Below are 17,487 nucleotides of genomic sequence, written 5' to 3'. Positions count from 1 at the left end.
GTTTCCATCTTTATGTAGTACATTAAATACATCTAGCATGAGAACTATTTACTAGACATTCCCAGTTTATGCTAGAGATATATCAGAGCGCGCTTTTTGAACGTAAATTTTAGTCCTAACGTGGTTTACATTTCTCAATCTTTTGCTGTGTTCTTACGCAACAAAAGTACCATTTCCGATCTAAAGAATCTATTCTGAGCTATACGTTCGGTAGATTACCTCCTTTTTTGTGTTTCACTCAACTTAATAGTTAACTGTGGTTTTTGCCTCCGCTCACTATCGCATTTTTTTATAGTTTCCACGTGAAGACTAGCTTTAGCTTGTCGTTAACTGTTTTTATACATTTTTGCCAGTTTTTGTGAACTGTGTGTGTGTTTTTTTTAACGGTCCTAAATTTACTGCTTGTATTTTTAAGACAGTCTAAATCGTTAGCCATGAAAAATTCATGCAAAAGACCTGGTTGCCGTTACGCTGTTTCTTTTGGCATGCAATGTGACAACTGCAAAGGTTGGTTCCACGAAGCATGCACAGATCTAACAGCAGCGGCCTACATCAGACGCAGCATGTCTGATCGTAGGTGGGTATGTGTTACCTGCAACACTGATAGCGTAGTTATGTTGGGTACCATCATTGCTTTACTAACAGGTCTGAGAGATAAATTGTCTAAGAATTTGGTAAATGACAGTATCATGACCTGTAAAAAAACTGGAACGCATAGAGCAAACAGGAAAAGGGATATTGACAGGTCGGCTATCGACGGTGAGGGTAAAAGCACGAGTGATGACGTGCTGAAACTCAGCACCATCTTAACATCGACTGTCATCGATTCCCTCAGTAAACTTGGGTCCCCCAGGGAACAGTCCTTGAATGAAACAGTGGTTCCCAAAAACCCTGTGGGTGGTTGGACTCACGTTAACAGGAGTAAAAAGGCCAAAGCGTTCCCGCCGAAGCTGAACATCCCATGTACCGTGTAGAAATCAATTGATGCTTTGGCCGCACAGTCTACCCCCAAGACTGTCCGCCCGGTCATCACTGAGCCCAGGAATCAAAAACGCGCCTCGACATCCAAACAACAAGATAGCAAACCTAGACGCCCTGGAAAACCTGGGAAATCAATTACGGTTCGTGACGACTCTGTCATAATCATGAACCTTATTGACAAACCCGAGCTTCCTCTCAGTATGCAGGACAAAAATGATAGGATGCTCTGGGGAGAATTGAACAAGAGGCCTGAAATCCCTAGAATAGAGCCTTTGACGGTCACACGGCCCACTCGGAGGAAGGACTCTAACCACCTAAACCACCCGAGGCTGCTTCGTGTTATACTTAAGAATGCCTCCGATGTAGAGGACGTCCTGCTAGCCAGCCACTTACTGAAATCCGATGGGAATGTAAGAATACTGCCTGACATACCGTATTCTGAACGAAATCTCATCTGGAACATCCCTAAGGAATCTCGCGAGGCGTTTTTCCGTGGAAGAAATATCATAGTGCAAGGTGTACCGGAAAATATGGACCCAACTCAAGCAAACTTTGATATTCGGAAATGGAAATTCATAAAGCATTCCTTAAAACTCAAGAATATATTGACCCAACAGGTAATGCGACTAGCCAAGAGAGACGGAGACTCGAAGCCCCGGCTATTGAAGATAACCTTCCCCTCCTCCCACATGGCGGCTGCAACTCTGGAAGCATTTCGTGCCAATAGACGTCGATTGCCAACTGGCATCCATATGCATCCGGATAGGCCCCACGACAGCAGGATCAAGCACAAACGAAAGCTGGAGCTGACAATTCCACTCGTGGACTGTCTTGATCATAAAAAAACGTGTAAAGGACAGGGACTACCAACTCGGTAAACATTGTATAGGTAGGCTACCTGTCCACTCACGCACGGCTCATATAGACAAACAGGAAGAAGCTCACGCGTTCCAAATTGAAAGCACAAACTTCCTATACACGAACGCCGCGAGCTTGCCAAACAAAATGGATGAGCTACGTGAACTTAGCAACGCTGATGATGCCCACCTGATAGAAATATCCAAAACTTGGACAACGTCTCAGTTTACGGACCAGGAGCTATCAATGACTGGAATGTCTTCATTTCGCAACGACAGAAAAACAGGAATGGGGGGTGGGGTAGCACTATACATACGGTCATGCCTGGATGCGCACCAACTTCACAATCAAGAGTTTCTCAATCTTGATGAGTCAGTATGGTGCTCAATAAGATTGTCTACCACCTCGAGGTGTCTAGTTGGGGTCATCTACAGGGAAACCCACTGCCGACATCGAGTATGACAAACGTCTGCTGGAAGGATCAACCTGCTCTACGCGTCTCGGATTCTCTCAAATCCTGATTCTAGGGGACTTCAATCTTCCTAGAATCAACCTCATGGGACATACATACATTGGAGGTGACAACTCTACTGAAGCTCTGTTCTTCAACCTCATCGGTGACCTGGGATTATTCGAAAATGTGAAGTCGGCAACTCGTTGGAGAAACAGTCAGACGCCGTCGCGCTTAGACTGGGTATTCACAAATGAAGAATTCCTAGTTGACGACCTCTCAATCCTGGCTCCCCTGGGGAAAAGTGATCACGCCGTCTTATCATTCAGATTTGTCAGCAAAACGGTGCTACGATATCCTACTAGCAACAAGCGCTGGAACTTCAAACGGTTGAATGTGTTAGCTTTACAGGACTATCTACAATAGGTGGATTGAGATGTTCACCCTCAACTTGAAGTGGATGCTCATTGGGATTTTTTACCGCACACGATCTTATGTGCTACTGAGCATTCAGTTCCTAAAATGGTCCCAGAAAGCTACAAACAACTCCCAATCATCAAGAACCGCACTCGTCGTTTGCTAGGCCGCAAAAGGCACTGTTGGGCCGAATATAAACGAACCGACAATAACGACGCATACAGGCAATATAAACGCGTAAGGAACATATGTTCAAAGGCAATAAGAGAAGACAGGCTTCAGTTCCAGACCAAGCTTATCGATAAATTCGTCTCCAATCCGAAAATCTTATTCATTTACGCAGCTTCTCTTCGACAAGGCGAAACTGGAGTTTCTCAACTGCTAGATCCTAATGGCCCGACCAGTAATGACGGTGATGCTGCTAACCTTTTGGCTGAACAATACTCCCAGACATTCCAGCTGACCCACATCAACCATATTGACGAAAGCTTCACCTGCACCTGTACAGGACTTTCCGAAGTCGACCTGAGTGCTGACCTGGTGCTCCGTAAACTGCAGCACCTAAGAAAAGACACTTCTCCCGGTCCGGATATGGTTCATTCTGCTGTTTTGAGGGAAGCAGCTTCAATCCTGGCGACACCACTTAACGTGATGTTTGCACACTCGCTAAGCAAAGGCAAACTACCGGAAATTTGGAAGCTGGCTCACATCACACCAATTTTCAAAGGAGGTCGACGCAGTGAACCCTCAAGCTACCGACCAGTGGCCCTTCTCTCCATACCTTCCAAAATTATGGAATCCCTAATATACGACGGTATGCAAGAATACTTATCATCCCTAAAGTTCTTCTCACCTCAACAGCATGGTTTCAGAAAAGGTCATTCTTGTATGACCAACCTGCTAACTGCGGTGGATAGATGGACAACCATCCTTGATCGCAAGAGGAAGGTTGATGTCATCTACCTGGATTTCTCAAAAGCTTTTGATAGGGTCAACCACATATGTCTTATCAAGAAGCTTAGACGATTGGGTATAAAACCCCCTCTGATTGACTGGCTCACTTCATATCTAGAAAACCGACACTTTAAGGTCAGGGTTAACTTCACTCTCTCTCAGGCTTTGGAATGTCCTAGTGGGGTCCTGCAGGGCTCAATACTAGGACCTCTTCTCTTCTTGATTTGCATTAACGATTTTCCTCAACAAGTTTCATCTGACTTATTGCTTTTTGCTAATGATGTGAAACTTTGGAGAGAGATACGTAATCATAATGATATACTAGTTCTTCAGGAGGATCTGACCCGACTTCAAAGTTGGGCAGACGACAACGGACTTACCTTCAACACTTCAAAGTGCAAGGTAGTCCATCTGAGACATGTTGCAGACTATAGTTATAACTTAGGTAACTCCCCTCTAGAAGTTTCCCAAGTCGAAAAAGATTTGGGAGTGTTGGTACCTTATAACCTGAAATCGTACGCGAACTGTGACAAAAACGCCCCTCAAACAAACCTTGCACTGGTAACATTGAAGCGCATTTTTGGCCAGTTTGACGGTAGAACCTTCCACATAATCTTTAACAGTTTTATTCGTCCTCATTTAGAGTACGGAAACATAGTATTTCCTCCCTCCCCCCAAAAGGATAAGGACACTCTGGAACGTATACAACATCGAGCCACGAAATCAGTTCGGGGACTCAAATTCAAAGCCTATGAAGAGCGCCCCCAACCACTTAACCTTTACCCGTTAGAGTACAGGCGTCTTAGAGGTGACCTTCTTATGACTTACAGTATCCTTAATACTTCTGGTCATCCCCTTAAACATCTTCTTAAGCTTAGTCACAACACTAACCTAAGAGGTAACACCCAGAAACTGGAGACCCGACATAGCAGAACAGACTGCAGACACAACTTCTACTCCGTTAGAGTTGTCAAATGCTGGAATTCGCTGCCGACTGAGCTAGTCCAAGCGACTTCCCAAGAGTCCTTTAAGAGGAAACTTGACTTATTCTTAAGGACTAAAGATAACTAATTATGATTTACCAAATTCTTTTTTTTCTTTTTCCTCTATTATCGTTCATATACCTAGGTTTCTGCCTGGAGGTATTGGTGGTCCACTGCTACTAGACACGGAAGCCCGTTTAGCGAAAGCTTCTTTTATTCCGTCCTCAACCACTTGAACCATTTGAACCATTTAGAGATATCTGTAATCAAATACCGCTGACTTTCAACAGTCATCTAGTTTGAAAGATCACATTTTATCGGCGTAAAGTAAAAGAAGAGAGACTGTTTAAAGTTTAGGAAAGACTAGTTTCATTATACTACTCCTTCACTAACAACTCAAATAATTTTCAAAGTCAAAACACATTTCTACAGGTTTGAATACTTGAACATAATCTTCTCACACAGGCTATAAATATGTATATCTTGTATAATATGGCCAATTTTCTCTTGATCAATAGTGTATTTATGAAGTGTAAACACATTTGTGAAGTGATTTGTTTTTAATAGTTGTTATGAACAATTTGATTTTGCGCGTTAGTGTGCGCTGTTCAACTAACGTGGCTACTTTTCGTGGTCCTATGTCTCTGTAGGGGCCTAATAATGAGTAGAGGATTTTAGTATCTGTTCGTAGTTTGTGTGAATATACGTCGACTTTTGTGGTGAGTGATCCGCCTTGTTCGTATGATTTTGTGGCGTGGCGTCGTACATTACGGAAACATTTTGCAAATCTCGAAATCGTAAACGTATTATTTTGGCTTTTCTCCAATATGTCCGAAATCTGAATATTGTTTTTTTTGAATAATGTAATACATGACATTGGATGGAGCACTTTTCATCTAGCTTCGTATTCGTTTTATGGGAAGTGTTGATTGAAATATTTTGGTTAAGTGGCGCATTACTCACGCTGTCAATTGGGAAGGTATGGCATATAACCTGGGTAATGTATTGAGGAATAGGCGCACAATGCATGAATTCGGAACTCATTGTGAGGAATGGATATTATTGGTTACTTTTTGATAGATAGATATATTGTGACCATGTCTGCTTGTATATTGAATACAGATATCGAATTATAAAATACTGGCAGCATAGGACATTTGAGTGTACTTCAATGGTTAGTGTTTAGATTTTGAAACACTTTTATTCATCCTTTATCACCTGTATATTTACTGTCAGCATGTTTATCTTTTAGCGCTGTTGCACAAATTCTTTCAAATGAACAACTAACTTACGAACAATGCACATCAAAGTCAGGTAGGCTGACGGCTTTTATTTTTGTAACTCTTCGACTAAAAAATATATCGAAAATTCATAATCAATGCTTCTATTCCTTTCAGATGGTTCCCTACACCCTTTTTCTTGTCAACAACACGTTTCATGTACCGTCAGATTCTCATCTTTCTCTCAGTCCTCCTAGTAGTACTACTGTTAATGTTACTACTCAGTAAATTTCGGAGATATTCGGAATTCTCAGAATATGATCATTCTAACGCTTATTGGCTTTGGAAAGACGTAATTTTATCCCCAACTGTATGTTCTACTTCGTGTTTTCGTGATTTGACAACTTAGTGTGTATAATTTGCCACAAAGTTCTCTTGGTTTTCTCGAATTATTGTTAAGTTCTCCGTCGTATGAGTGAAGTCATTATGTTAAAACTCCTCGATGAAGTATCCAGGATGTATTTGTGATTTTTGAGTTACTTTAAAAATCCTACCGTGCAATCGTGCTTAAACTTTAATCTATGTGCTATAATTTAGGCTCCTGGTCAATATTTTAACTATTGAATGTAACTGCCGTAGGTAACATCGAATGCATTCAGTATGCTATTTATTTTATGTTTTTGTTTGTTAACGGCTGTAAACTAGGGTAAAAACTGTCCTTATCTTCAATCATTTTACGGTGGAAATATTAAACTGGACACATAACTGAAACATAATTCTTCAAAAAATAAAAATCACTCAATCACAATGTTGAACCTGTACATCGGTTCAAAATGCCACACCCCATTAGCACAAAGATGTCAGGTCTCATCAAGGAATAGCAGTTATTAAAAGTATCGGTGGTAATAAGAATGATTAGGCATCGAAGATATAATTTGGGAAGGAAGTATAAATTAGTGAAGTTGACACAAATAAAGGGTATAAGAAACTTAGGATCTCAGAATTTGGGGGAAAATAAACCATGAATGCTTATGCGTCATTGCAAACAGTTTTGTGCCATGTTATCCAAAATATCTAACCATTGGTTACAATAATCACACAGGCCATAACCAGGTAACTTATACCGATTAAAATGACCGAGTTCATCGACTTTATGGACTGGTGCCACGTTTTGACATTGCCTCCCTTGGGTTTTCTCCAGCCCACTCCTGCACCAGCAAACATTGCCCGTCGACGTAGGCGGTGGTTAGGCGCACTTGACACATACTATGTAGGTCAAAAGGATTATGGTAGCAAAAACAGCACCATTTTTTACAAAATAGTCATGTTTTCCAATACTATCATCCATACGTTTCTGTACTTTTTGGTGTTGATTTAAGCCATCACTAAATCATTATGGACTTACTTAGCCTACTTAGTTGTCTGAATAAATAATAATGGTTCTTTGCTTTCTTATTGTAGTTGAAATATTGTGTGAAGTGACTATTACTCAAAACTGTCAAACTTTCTTCGTGCTTTGAGAATGTCTGGTTGTGTAGTAATGTTTAATTATCGGTGTGTTCGCGTTTAGCCTGTGAGTGCGTAGCTTTTCTCTGATTATAGGAAAGAGTGCAGGTATAAACGTATGGAAAACAGGCCAAAAAGTTGCTCGAATTGAGGATTTAGTGAGCAGAGTATTTTTCGCCTGATAAATTGTAAGGTCGTAGAAACTACGTTATTCTCGAACTCTGCGGGGACTTTATCTTTTATCTCTGTGAGTTCTATGCTTTCTGTATGCTCTTATTTCATAGCCTTAATTTAACTCTACTAAACAAAGTTTGGGAAGAAAGTGATATTAAAAGGTTTAGTAGTGACAGTATAAGTCGAGAAATTGCCAAGTGTTTTTTTCCTTTTTTCCTGCTCATATACTTTACTCTACAAGGGTGAACACTTTATTCCATAATGTTTACCGGTAAATAATGTTGACTCCTTTTATAACCCCTAGAAGTTACCTATTTAATGTTTTCTTTTATGTATAAAATCTTTCAATTTTAATCTTTTACAGGATTCTTTATGGTTAGAACCAGTTCATTTACAGCACCCTAAAAATATACGGTTTGTCATAAACAAATCATCAGAAACTTCAGGTCCGTTATCCTATTTATTACCATTCAGTTCCATTTCAAATCTACGACAATATATTTCACATATTAATATGGTGCAATACGTAAAAAACGAGGACCTATATGGTCAACTACCAACAAGAGATAATTTTAATTCTACAAGATCCTCTCCTAACCATGTTATAATAATACAAGTAGGCTGACAAGTGATTTTTATTTAATAAAAGTTCTAGTTTTTATTTCATATGAAACAAATGTAATAGAATCAACACTTTTCATAATGACACTCAGGTGAAAAAAAAAACGAAATTGATATCTTTTTCACAATATTTTTAGTTTATGGTTTGTGTGTGTCATTATGAAAGACATCTAATCGAATTTCTTGTTGGCGAAACGAGCTGTTAATAATTTATAAATAATGTAAACTCAATTCTTTTTAAATCATGTACTGTTGATATTATTTGGAAACGCAGTAAAAGCTTCAAGATTAAACCGTTCAGCTTAGTGGACACGATGGTTTCAATATTATGGTTTTTAATTAGAAAACGCTTGCTCATAGTGGTCAGATGACTTGTTTATATATATGATGAGATCATGCTTAACAGTTGTACAACACTATTATATTTATTGATCTGTAGTAGAGATTTCAATATGCGGCTAGTCAAACAACCACTAGTTACTTATGTAACAACGGTGCAGTGTTTTTTTGCAGGGTGTCCACAATAAATAAGTTATAGAAATTCAAACAAACAACTAAGTAGTATTATCACTAGCCATTACCCCCCCCCATACAGTGTGTTTGTAGGCTTACCACACTATTTTCTATTCGATAAACTAGTTGCGTTAAATGAGATAGTATTTAAATAAAAATCAATAATTGAATAAATGTCTTAAAAATTAAAACGGTTCGATCGTCACTTTCTCATTTTGTGACATGTGATGATGAATATAATTGCTTATTGTAATTCATGTCAATATAATCTGGGTATAAATTTCTTACTAATTGATATTTTTCTGTTGAAAGAAACAATGATTTTGAATTTAGATACTTTCAAAGGCATATTCACAAAAGTTTTTTTTTACCTGGTTAAGACCAACTGATCTTACTAAAGGAGAGTACTATGAATTTATTTCTTCTTGGATTAACAGTAGACCGGTTATGTCTGCAATCAACGAGATCAGTTGTTTCTTAGCAAGCGTAACACTGTTCTTAGTTGATCCTCAGTTTAGTTTTTGTTTTAGTTGTTCCATCACTTTGTAAAGTGACGTTGTTTCTTCAGCTTTGTATGCTGGATAACATCTTTTAGAAAGCATCGTTCAATAAACAGTAATTTATTTTAGAGTTTCAAATAATTTTCGTGAGACTCTTTGATAGTGAAAGGACTTAGATCAAGCCCATTTCACTACACTATCAACAATCGATCACACGTTATTACGTTACATATGTTATTCATTCCATTTGGAAGCACAGTTTATTCTCTCGGTCATACACAATTTATCTTTGTTTGATAAACTTGTACCGATATTGAAATTGAAATAGCTATTGTCAAGTTAGGTTTCAAACACTTTAGAATATCTATTAAGGAAATGTACTTTTTTTAAGTCGTGTTTTCAAAGAATGTAATTAAAATTGGTAAAAAAGATTACATTTAGCTTATTGAGATCCAACCAATGTTTCCATCATTATTTATTCAAATCAGTGTAGCTTCTAATTATGTGGTGTTTTTTGTTCAGGTTCATAATAGATCCATAGAGTTAAGTCTGTTGATTGAATCGTTACGACGTACAAAAGGAATTGAAACAGCCCTTATTATCTTTTCACATGATTTCTATTCTGATGAGTTGAATAGTCTTATTGGATCTATTCGCTTCACGCGTACTGTTCAAATCTTTTATCCCCATTCAATGCAAATCTTTCCAGACACCTTTCCTGGTACTGATCCAAGAGATTGTGATAGTAGAATAAAACCCGCTGAGTAAGTCAATTTGTTCATACTTTAGATTTTATCCTTCCAATTATCCCTGATTTTTGACCATTGTAAAGCTCTGCGGATGAAGTCACCGAAAACAGAACTATCCTCGTTCTGTTTATTTGATCAATAAAAATAATAATAGCATTCAGGGTCGCCTGGAACGTTGAAAGGTTTTCTTAATTAGTCATTTACAAAGTGTAAATTGATGGCGACCTGCTTGAATATCTGGGCTACCTGTTCCTTCCAAATTGATACTTCAACAAATTATCTGTCTTTTGTCTGTTTCAACAGATCATTATGTCAATTAATTGCTCAACCTACTCAGGTGCGTTTCTTAAAAGTCCACGACCTTTTGCTGTACAAGCTAGGAAAGAGCACAATCAGAGACATTAAGGTTGCTGGCAGTATACTTCGAGAAGAATGTACATTATTCAGATATCGATTCCCGGAATATCTTATTTATTTGTAAGGTTATTCTTAATCTTACTAACCATATCTGAATCTTTGCTCCACCATGATATTACATATTCACTTCCAATTAATTTCACCAGTATAAGTATGTTAACTTCTGTACAGTTTTAATTTAAAAAGACTATAGATTGTTAGCAGATGACAAGAACCGAACAGAATAAGCAAAATTCATGTTACTATTATAATTGGAAGTATTCGAATTAACATGCTAACTAAAAATCCCCTAAATAGTCCATTTTAGGCAGGTGGAACTGGATGAGCACAAACGAACGTATTATATTTATAATTCGTAATAAGCGCGGAATCAAGTACATAAGAATCATTAGTTTGTACAAATACTACAGTTACTCTTCTCAAGTCATTGTTCTTATGCTTTTTAAGATGATAAATGGAACTGTACATACGAGTCTTGTAAAGAAAACTAATATTTAGTTTATGTTATGCTCTGGATTCAACTATAAACGATCAAAAACTAGAGAAAACTGAGTATTTGCTTTGTCCCAGTATGAAACAGATTGAACGTATTTGTCATCATGGTAGCAATAGGAAGGTGAAGATTGATGTTATTCTCTCTTCCTGAGTTATAACATGGGATTGGATTTGTTAGATAAGCTGCTATCATTTAAGCGAAAGCACCTCAAATAGTGTCGGAAACGTGGTAGTTCAGGTCGATATTTTCGATGGTGTTGCATTATCTAAGCTGGCTGACCTTATTCAGAGCTTTAATTGTCTTCCTGGACAATATGAATAGCATATGGAAGATATATATATATATAATTCTGTCATTTATACTTTTTTTCAGAGCTAGAAATATAGAATGTTTAAATGCTCGTTGGCCAGACACATTTCAGCATTATCGTGAATCACATTTTACCCAAATTAAGAATCATTGGTTGTGGAAAGTAAGTCTTCTTGACTTGTGTATTGAGTTTTTGGTTGGGGACTTTGACAACATGAATTTCTAGTAGTTTCTGTCCAGTTTGGATAATTTCTCTTGATTTGACTTTCAGGAAGCTCATAAACTTGTATACCCAATGTGTAGCAAGACAGTGGTCCATTCTATCCTGTATTCTAGTTTCTCGTTGAGTGACGTCGATACTGTTGAAAAATGTGATAAATCTTTAATTCGTGTTGTTCTCTTTTTTAGTAAGAATTATCCTCTTATTTATTAACAGTTGGCATTTGACTCTTATTTAATTTATTCAGCATTTGTATGCATGTATTTGTATTGTTTCAGTCAGTTGCTGTCTCTTCGTTGTGTACTACTTCTGGCAACAAAAGTGATCGTGTATTGATTACTGTATGTTTCCTATACAGCACCATCGTTTCGTTTAAAGTTTTCACGTTTTCGATGTTTTTAAATCATTCTGAAATTCACAAAAGTCTTGATTATTGCCACAGTTTTCTCTCTTCTTACAGTCTAATTATAAGTATATAACTATAAGATTTCATGAAAAGGTTGTGAAAATAGAAGCTAAGGGATACTGTCTAAAATTTTCCGGGGATTGTATAGGTTTATAATCTAAGATAACTTGAACAGTCTCCGTTATTAATTCGGTACATATATTTATTTATTTATTTATTTAATCACATATATATTGGTACAAAGGGCACCGGATACATATGCGCCACACAAAATAATGAGAATGGGAGAAGGAAGAAGATGCGTATATATAAAAGAAGGAAAAAAAAAGAAAAGGAGAAGAGTAGTGGTGGGGGGAACTGAATGTACAACCAGAAGAGCTCTCTCAGTTAGGATAGTTATAGCCACTCTTTATGAAGAAAGTAGAAGAAGGTTACAGCAGGACCGCCATTGGCTTCTATTCTGAGCCATATCTGATAACGTCTCTAGCCACTGTGTTGCACCATCTCTCGGACCTCAACCAGGGAGTCGTGAAGGACCAACAGAAGCTAGCCCTTTGCAGCTCTCTTTCATGCCACGACACCATGTCATACACTGACCTCCTCTCCGCTTTTTCCAACCAGTCCCAGGGTCGGCAAATAATGCACGACGTGGAAGTCTCTGGGACGACATTCGTAAAACATGTCCAAGCCACCGAAGTCGGTGTTTCAAGATGGTGACACCAATTGAATTATCGTCTCTGCGCCCGGACACACGATGCCGAACCTCTGCATTACTAACATGGTGTTGCCACTGTATGTCAGCAATCCTTCGGAGACAACGATGATCGAACACGGAGAGACGTCTAACATCCTCAACTCGGAGAGGCCAGGTTTCACAAGCATGGAGCGAAACTGCTCTCACTGACGCGTTGTAGATCCGACCTTTTACAGCCAGACTAACATCACGAAGGCGCCAAAGATGGCCCAGATTGGCATAAGCCGCTCTGGCTTTCATTATACGTGCATCAATCTCATCACTCACGCCCCCACCAGCACTTATGTAGCTACCTAGATACACGAACTTCTCAACTACTTCAATCTGCTCACCATCCAGGGTGAGTACAGGATTAGAATCCTGCCAGTCTTGTAGGAGTACCTTGCACTTGGAGGGTGCAAAGCACATGCCGTACCTGCGGACACTGATTGTCAACTGATTAAGTGCTGATTGCATGCCTTGGGCATTATCGCACAGTAAGACAATATCATCCGCATACTCAAGGTCGAGAAGTCGTTCTCCAGGCAACATATCCACACCGCCATTACTTACATCCACCAGAGCTGTTTCCAGGATGTCGTCGATGGCAAAGTTGAAGAGGAATGGTGAGATTGGGCAACCCTGCCTAATCCCACTGCTCGAATGGAACAAGGGAGAAAGGTGGTTGTATGCCCTCACTCTGCCTGAGGTGTTCGTATACAGGGCCTTTAAGATGTTAATGAACTTCTCAGACACACCCTTCTTCAATAGACAATCCCAGAGAACAGTCCTGTCCAACGAATCGAAGGCAGCCCTGATATCATATATTAGGTTTCATTATTGCGTCTATGTTTTGAATTTATCAGTAAACAGTGCTGAGATTAGGCGTAGGGTACCATACAATGATGATAAAACTGTTCATAAGATTGTCGATCTTTCCCAATTGAAGTGTTCGGGATACATTACCTACGCCCAACAACCGTTTACCTTAACCCTCAATATTAACTAAGGTAAGAGTAGATTTAGAGAAAGATAGAGATACCTAAACAAAAATGTATCATCGGTTGATGCAATCATTGACTTTATTGGAGATATGGTGGTCCGCGTAGGCTAGTTGATTGATGGATCCGTGCAATTATTGGGACTCTAAAGGTTGAAGATGTTGGATGAGATGTCTAAGATGTATTCATTCCTTGAATTTTCTTAGATCCTGAGTTTCAAAATTATTTTTGTTTCATTAATTAATTCGTTCTTCTCGAATCATTTTGTTTATAATTTTTTTACTACCACTAATACTACCTTTTTAGTGTTCATCTTAATAATTTCAGCTCAGTGTACTAATGTGTTGTGTCAACACAAATCGATGCACTTGTAATCCAGGCTCTACATAACATGACCAACTGACTCCCTAACCTCTTAAAGTAGCGATTTTATTCCTTGTGTACTAGGTTTTTAAACATGGAGTCTTAACCTAATTGTTATTTTACCTAATTCTTTATTTTCAGCTGATTTATATGTTATTAGTCTCCATATCATAGTCATAATTTAATGTTTCAAGCACCGAAATTGATTGTTACAGTGTACCATTTAGTTGCTAGTTAATTTCGACCTTTCTAAAAATTCCCTCACGCTATTTGTTTTACTTTATTGTTGTCATCTGATATGATGATAACTTGTGGTCGTATACTGAGCTTAATGAAGAACACATTCCAAATCATTTACGTCTAAAAATAAGGGAAAACAAATTAAAATAGGATTTAGGGTAGTAGGCGAAACTTCCAAAGCAAACACCAAATACTCACTTTAAAACACTGTTCTACACGTTTTATGTCCCAATAACAATTGGCGACGGTGTTAAAAGAAGTCGAACCAAAGTCAGTCTGCCATTGGTCGAAAATCAGGTAATTACTTCGTGCAATCAGCATCCAGAATTGTCGTTGCTGTCCTTGAACGACACTGGTCATTAGTCATATTGTAAAAAATGACTCTCCCTTCCGATCGATTACAGTTGCTGTTCGAGCGACACTTGGAGTTCATGGTCAATTTACACACGCAGCTGCTGAATCACTAATGCCTTGCATATGCGTCGAAATTGGATGAATTAATCTCTGAATTGCACACAGCTGGAAAATGATCGCAGCCTCTATGAATCCTGCACAAACTGTAATCTAAACGAAACAGCAGTCATTTAAGATACGCCCAATGGTCCATTACTGTCCAATTCAGAAACATGCTCGTGGATTCAAACCCCACTATCCCCGAAACAGCATGTGCGAACAGTGACGTTTCCAGCTCACATAATGATGATGCCGTACTAAACGTTCGTGAAAGTGTCGCAGCAACCTCCCATGAAGAAACAGAGATCAAATCGAGCAGTACACCGAATGCAGCTTCACGAAGTGGACCTCATCATTCTGCAATGAAAATTTCTAACGAATCTCATTGTCGTGATCCTCATGTTTTACCAAAAGATATGTCGCATGTTTCAAATGATAATCTAGAACCTAATGCAGTTTTGATGGACGCTGATTATCATAGTGATCCACTATCTACTAGTGACGTTCCCAATAAATTTGATGACTATATTTCAGCAGAATCAAACTCTGACCTCACATCAAATGTTAAGATCCTCAACATCTAGTCAGTTCTAGCAGATTCTCTATGGAATGCGAGAAATATGTTATACATAGAGTCACATTAAACGTAACTTTGGAATATGAGGATTCAACGCTATTTCGTGGGGGAGGATACATTCAGGAAATTTAAAATCCAGATATCAACTCTGGATCTTTTTAAAAAAGGGGAGGTATGTTATGTCCCGATAACAATAGTGAATGGTAACTTTGGGATCCATTTATGGACCAATGTAATATGTATATTTCCTATTGTACAATTGTTAAGTAACTAAACTATTCATATTCGTGTTCCTCTTATCATAAACTTTATTTTGATCTACAGACTATTATTATACAATTTACCATTCTTGAGTTATCCCCAGTCTGTTGATTACTGTTCCCCCTATTCACAGCCACTTTTGGCTAAATCTTGTACAAATGTTATTTTCTATTTTATGGTACGATGTGGTCTGTTTGGTTGGTATATAAACCCAGTATGTTTGAGAATAATGATTCATATTGCAGAGGCTGTTATTGGTGTTCTGGACTTAACTGGATGGGCTAGGCAGAAAGCAGGGCCAATATACACTCTAGACTGCTCGTACGATTTTCGTGCGTTACTGTTCCAATCGATAATTTGCTGCTCTCTGATTGGCGGTCTTATCACGTCATACGTTAACAAGGCATCCACTCGGCCACAAGTTATAACAATAAGATACAAAATAAAGACAATTGAATCTCGTAACATTTAACTTCTCCAGTTTTTCTAAAAAACTGACGTAAATCAATCAGAAAATTTTACAGTAAATATGCGACAAATGTTTCATTCATTTCAGGGTGTTTATTTCCATTATTTTAACATCTGGGAGTGTTATCAGTCAGGTTTACCTGAAAAAAGTATACTTTTTCCTAAGCTAGTGCGCTTTTTATCTTACAGTAAATTTGGACTCAGATGATGGAATATATGTGTGGCTGAGGATAAAGATTTTAGAGGTATAGAATTTCGTTGAAAGAAATCTAGGGACGGATAAACCAAAACACGATACTGATCTATGTAATTATTGACTGTGAGTTTGAGAACTGTTGGCAGATGCTGACTTTTGGAATCGAGTCTGTGGGATTACCTCAGTCATTATCTCGAGACTTTCGGTGACATGGATCAGAATCGTTCACAATGACGTAGATGCAGTCGCTTCTTACCTTTTCTATCTTGTTTTCCAGTATTTCTCCATCTTTTCCAAACATATTGTGACTTTATTCTTCTTCGTCATCATTGATGCAATATTATTTTGATCGCTTGTACTATTCGTTTTGTGATTCTCACCCTGTCGTTCTATAGTGGTATGGGAAAACACATTTATGCCAGGCTCAGCGTTACTGAGACTGAATGACTGTCTGAAGTTTTCATTGTTTTTTAAACATCTTCAGTACTTAATTTAAGGAGTGAGGTAATAGAAATTTCTTCACAATTCATTAACCACTTATTCCACCAAAAGTGAAATTTGATTGGTTGTTGTTCACAATACTGAAAACTGTATTGTTATAACCATTATATGTTGGATACTGAATTAATAAAGAGTTGGTTAACCCAATTGGTTTTTGATGAAATGATTCTAAACAAAATGCTTCATGGAAAATTTCAGTCAAATAAACTTAAGTTAACTACTAATTAAGGCTGATCTGTTTAATGGGTTGTTCATGGTCGTTTATTAATCAGAAACTGTATACAAAATGTTCAGAAGATAAAAAGTGACTCTTGCGTGTAAGAAATTTCGTCTATCTATTATTTTGTCAAAGTACATTATAACCTGAACTAATTTGTGATGAGGATACTGGTTACTATGGTGACAAAACAGTGGATATTGTTTTTGCTTTGTTTTTCTAATATTCAGTTCATATTTTACGAATAATAACGATGGTATATGTTAAAAAAAGTGTATATATTTTCAAGCTAAGACAATAAGATTCACTTGGTGCTGTTGACTTGTATCTTCCCATTGTTACTTAGGACTGCAATTGATCAGTCTCTTGCTGGCATATGTGCATCCTGTACGGACTGCCTCGATATTGCCTTAAATGGCAAGCATTATAAGCAAAGATAGATAGTGACTAGCAGTGGAATCCAGAACGCGCGTTCCGTTCTATTTGAGATTTGTCAGCTGGACGTACCTGCCAGCAAAAGACTGATCAATTGCGGTCTTGAATAACAATGGGAAGATACAAGTCAACAACACTGAGGGAATATAACTTCACTCCATTGCACAATCAGGTGGCTATGAGGACTCAGTAGCCAAGTGGATGACGAGATGGTGTTGGAAGCGAACAGCACTAGGTTGGAGTCCCAGAGTGAACATCAACTTTGAG

The 17,487-nt window shown here is 38.1% G+C and overlaps 1 protein-coding gene across 1 annotated transcript in view; it reads left to right on the top strand.

Moving 5' to 3' along the window:
* The first annotated feature begins 5,281 nt into the window (after nucleotides 1-5,281).
* Smp_089240 (putative beta-1,2-n-acetylglucosaminyltransferase II) overlaps nucleotides 5,282-17,487 on the top strand; it is a 32,938-nt gene continuing 20,732 nt past the window's right edge. The window contains exons 1-6 of the mRNA XM_018793859.1: nucleotides 5,282-5,363; nucleotides 5,897-5,958; nucleotides 6,042-6,234; nucleotides 7,909-8,160; nucleotides 9,701-9,942; nucleotides 11,213-11,312. Coding sequence (XP_018648329.1) covers nucleotides 5,942-5,958; nucleotides 6,042-6,234; nucleotides 7,909-8,160; nucleotides 9,701-9,942; nucleotides 11,213-11,312 — 804 coding nt within the window. The 5' untranslated portion in view covers nucleotides 5,282-5,363; nucleotides 5,897-5,941. The remainder of the gene's footprint in view (nucleotides 5,364-5,896; nucleotides 5,959-6,041; nucleotides 6,235-7,908; nucleotides 8,161-9,700; nucleotides 9,943-11,212; nucleotides 11,313-17,487) is intronic.

This window comes from Schistosoma mansoni, chromosome 1 (assembly GCF_000237925.1).
Source record: "Schistosoma mansoni strain Puerto Rico chromosome 1, complete genome".
Lineage (NCBI taxonomy): Eukaryota > Metazoa > Platyhelminthes > Trematoda > Strigeidida > Schistosomatidae > Schistosoma > Schistosoma mansoni.
Note: the sequence above shows the minus strand (reverse complement) of the source record. Positions and strands in the feature narration are given on the sequence as shown.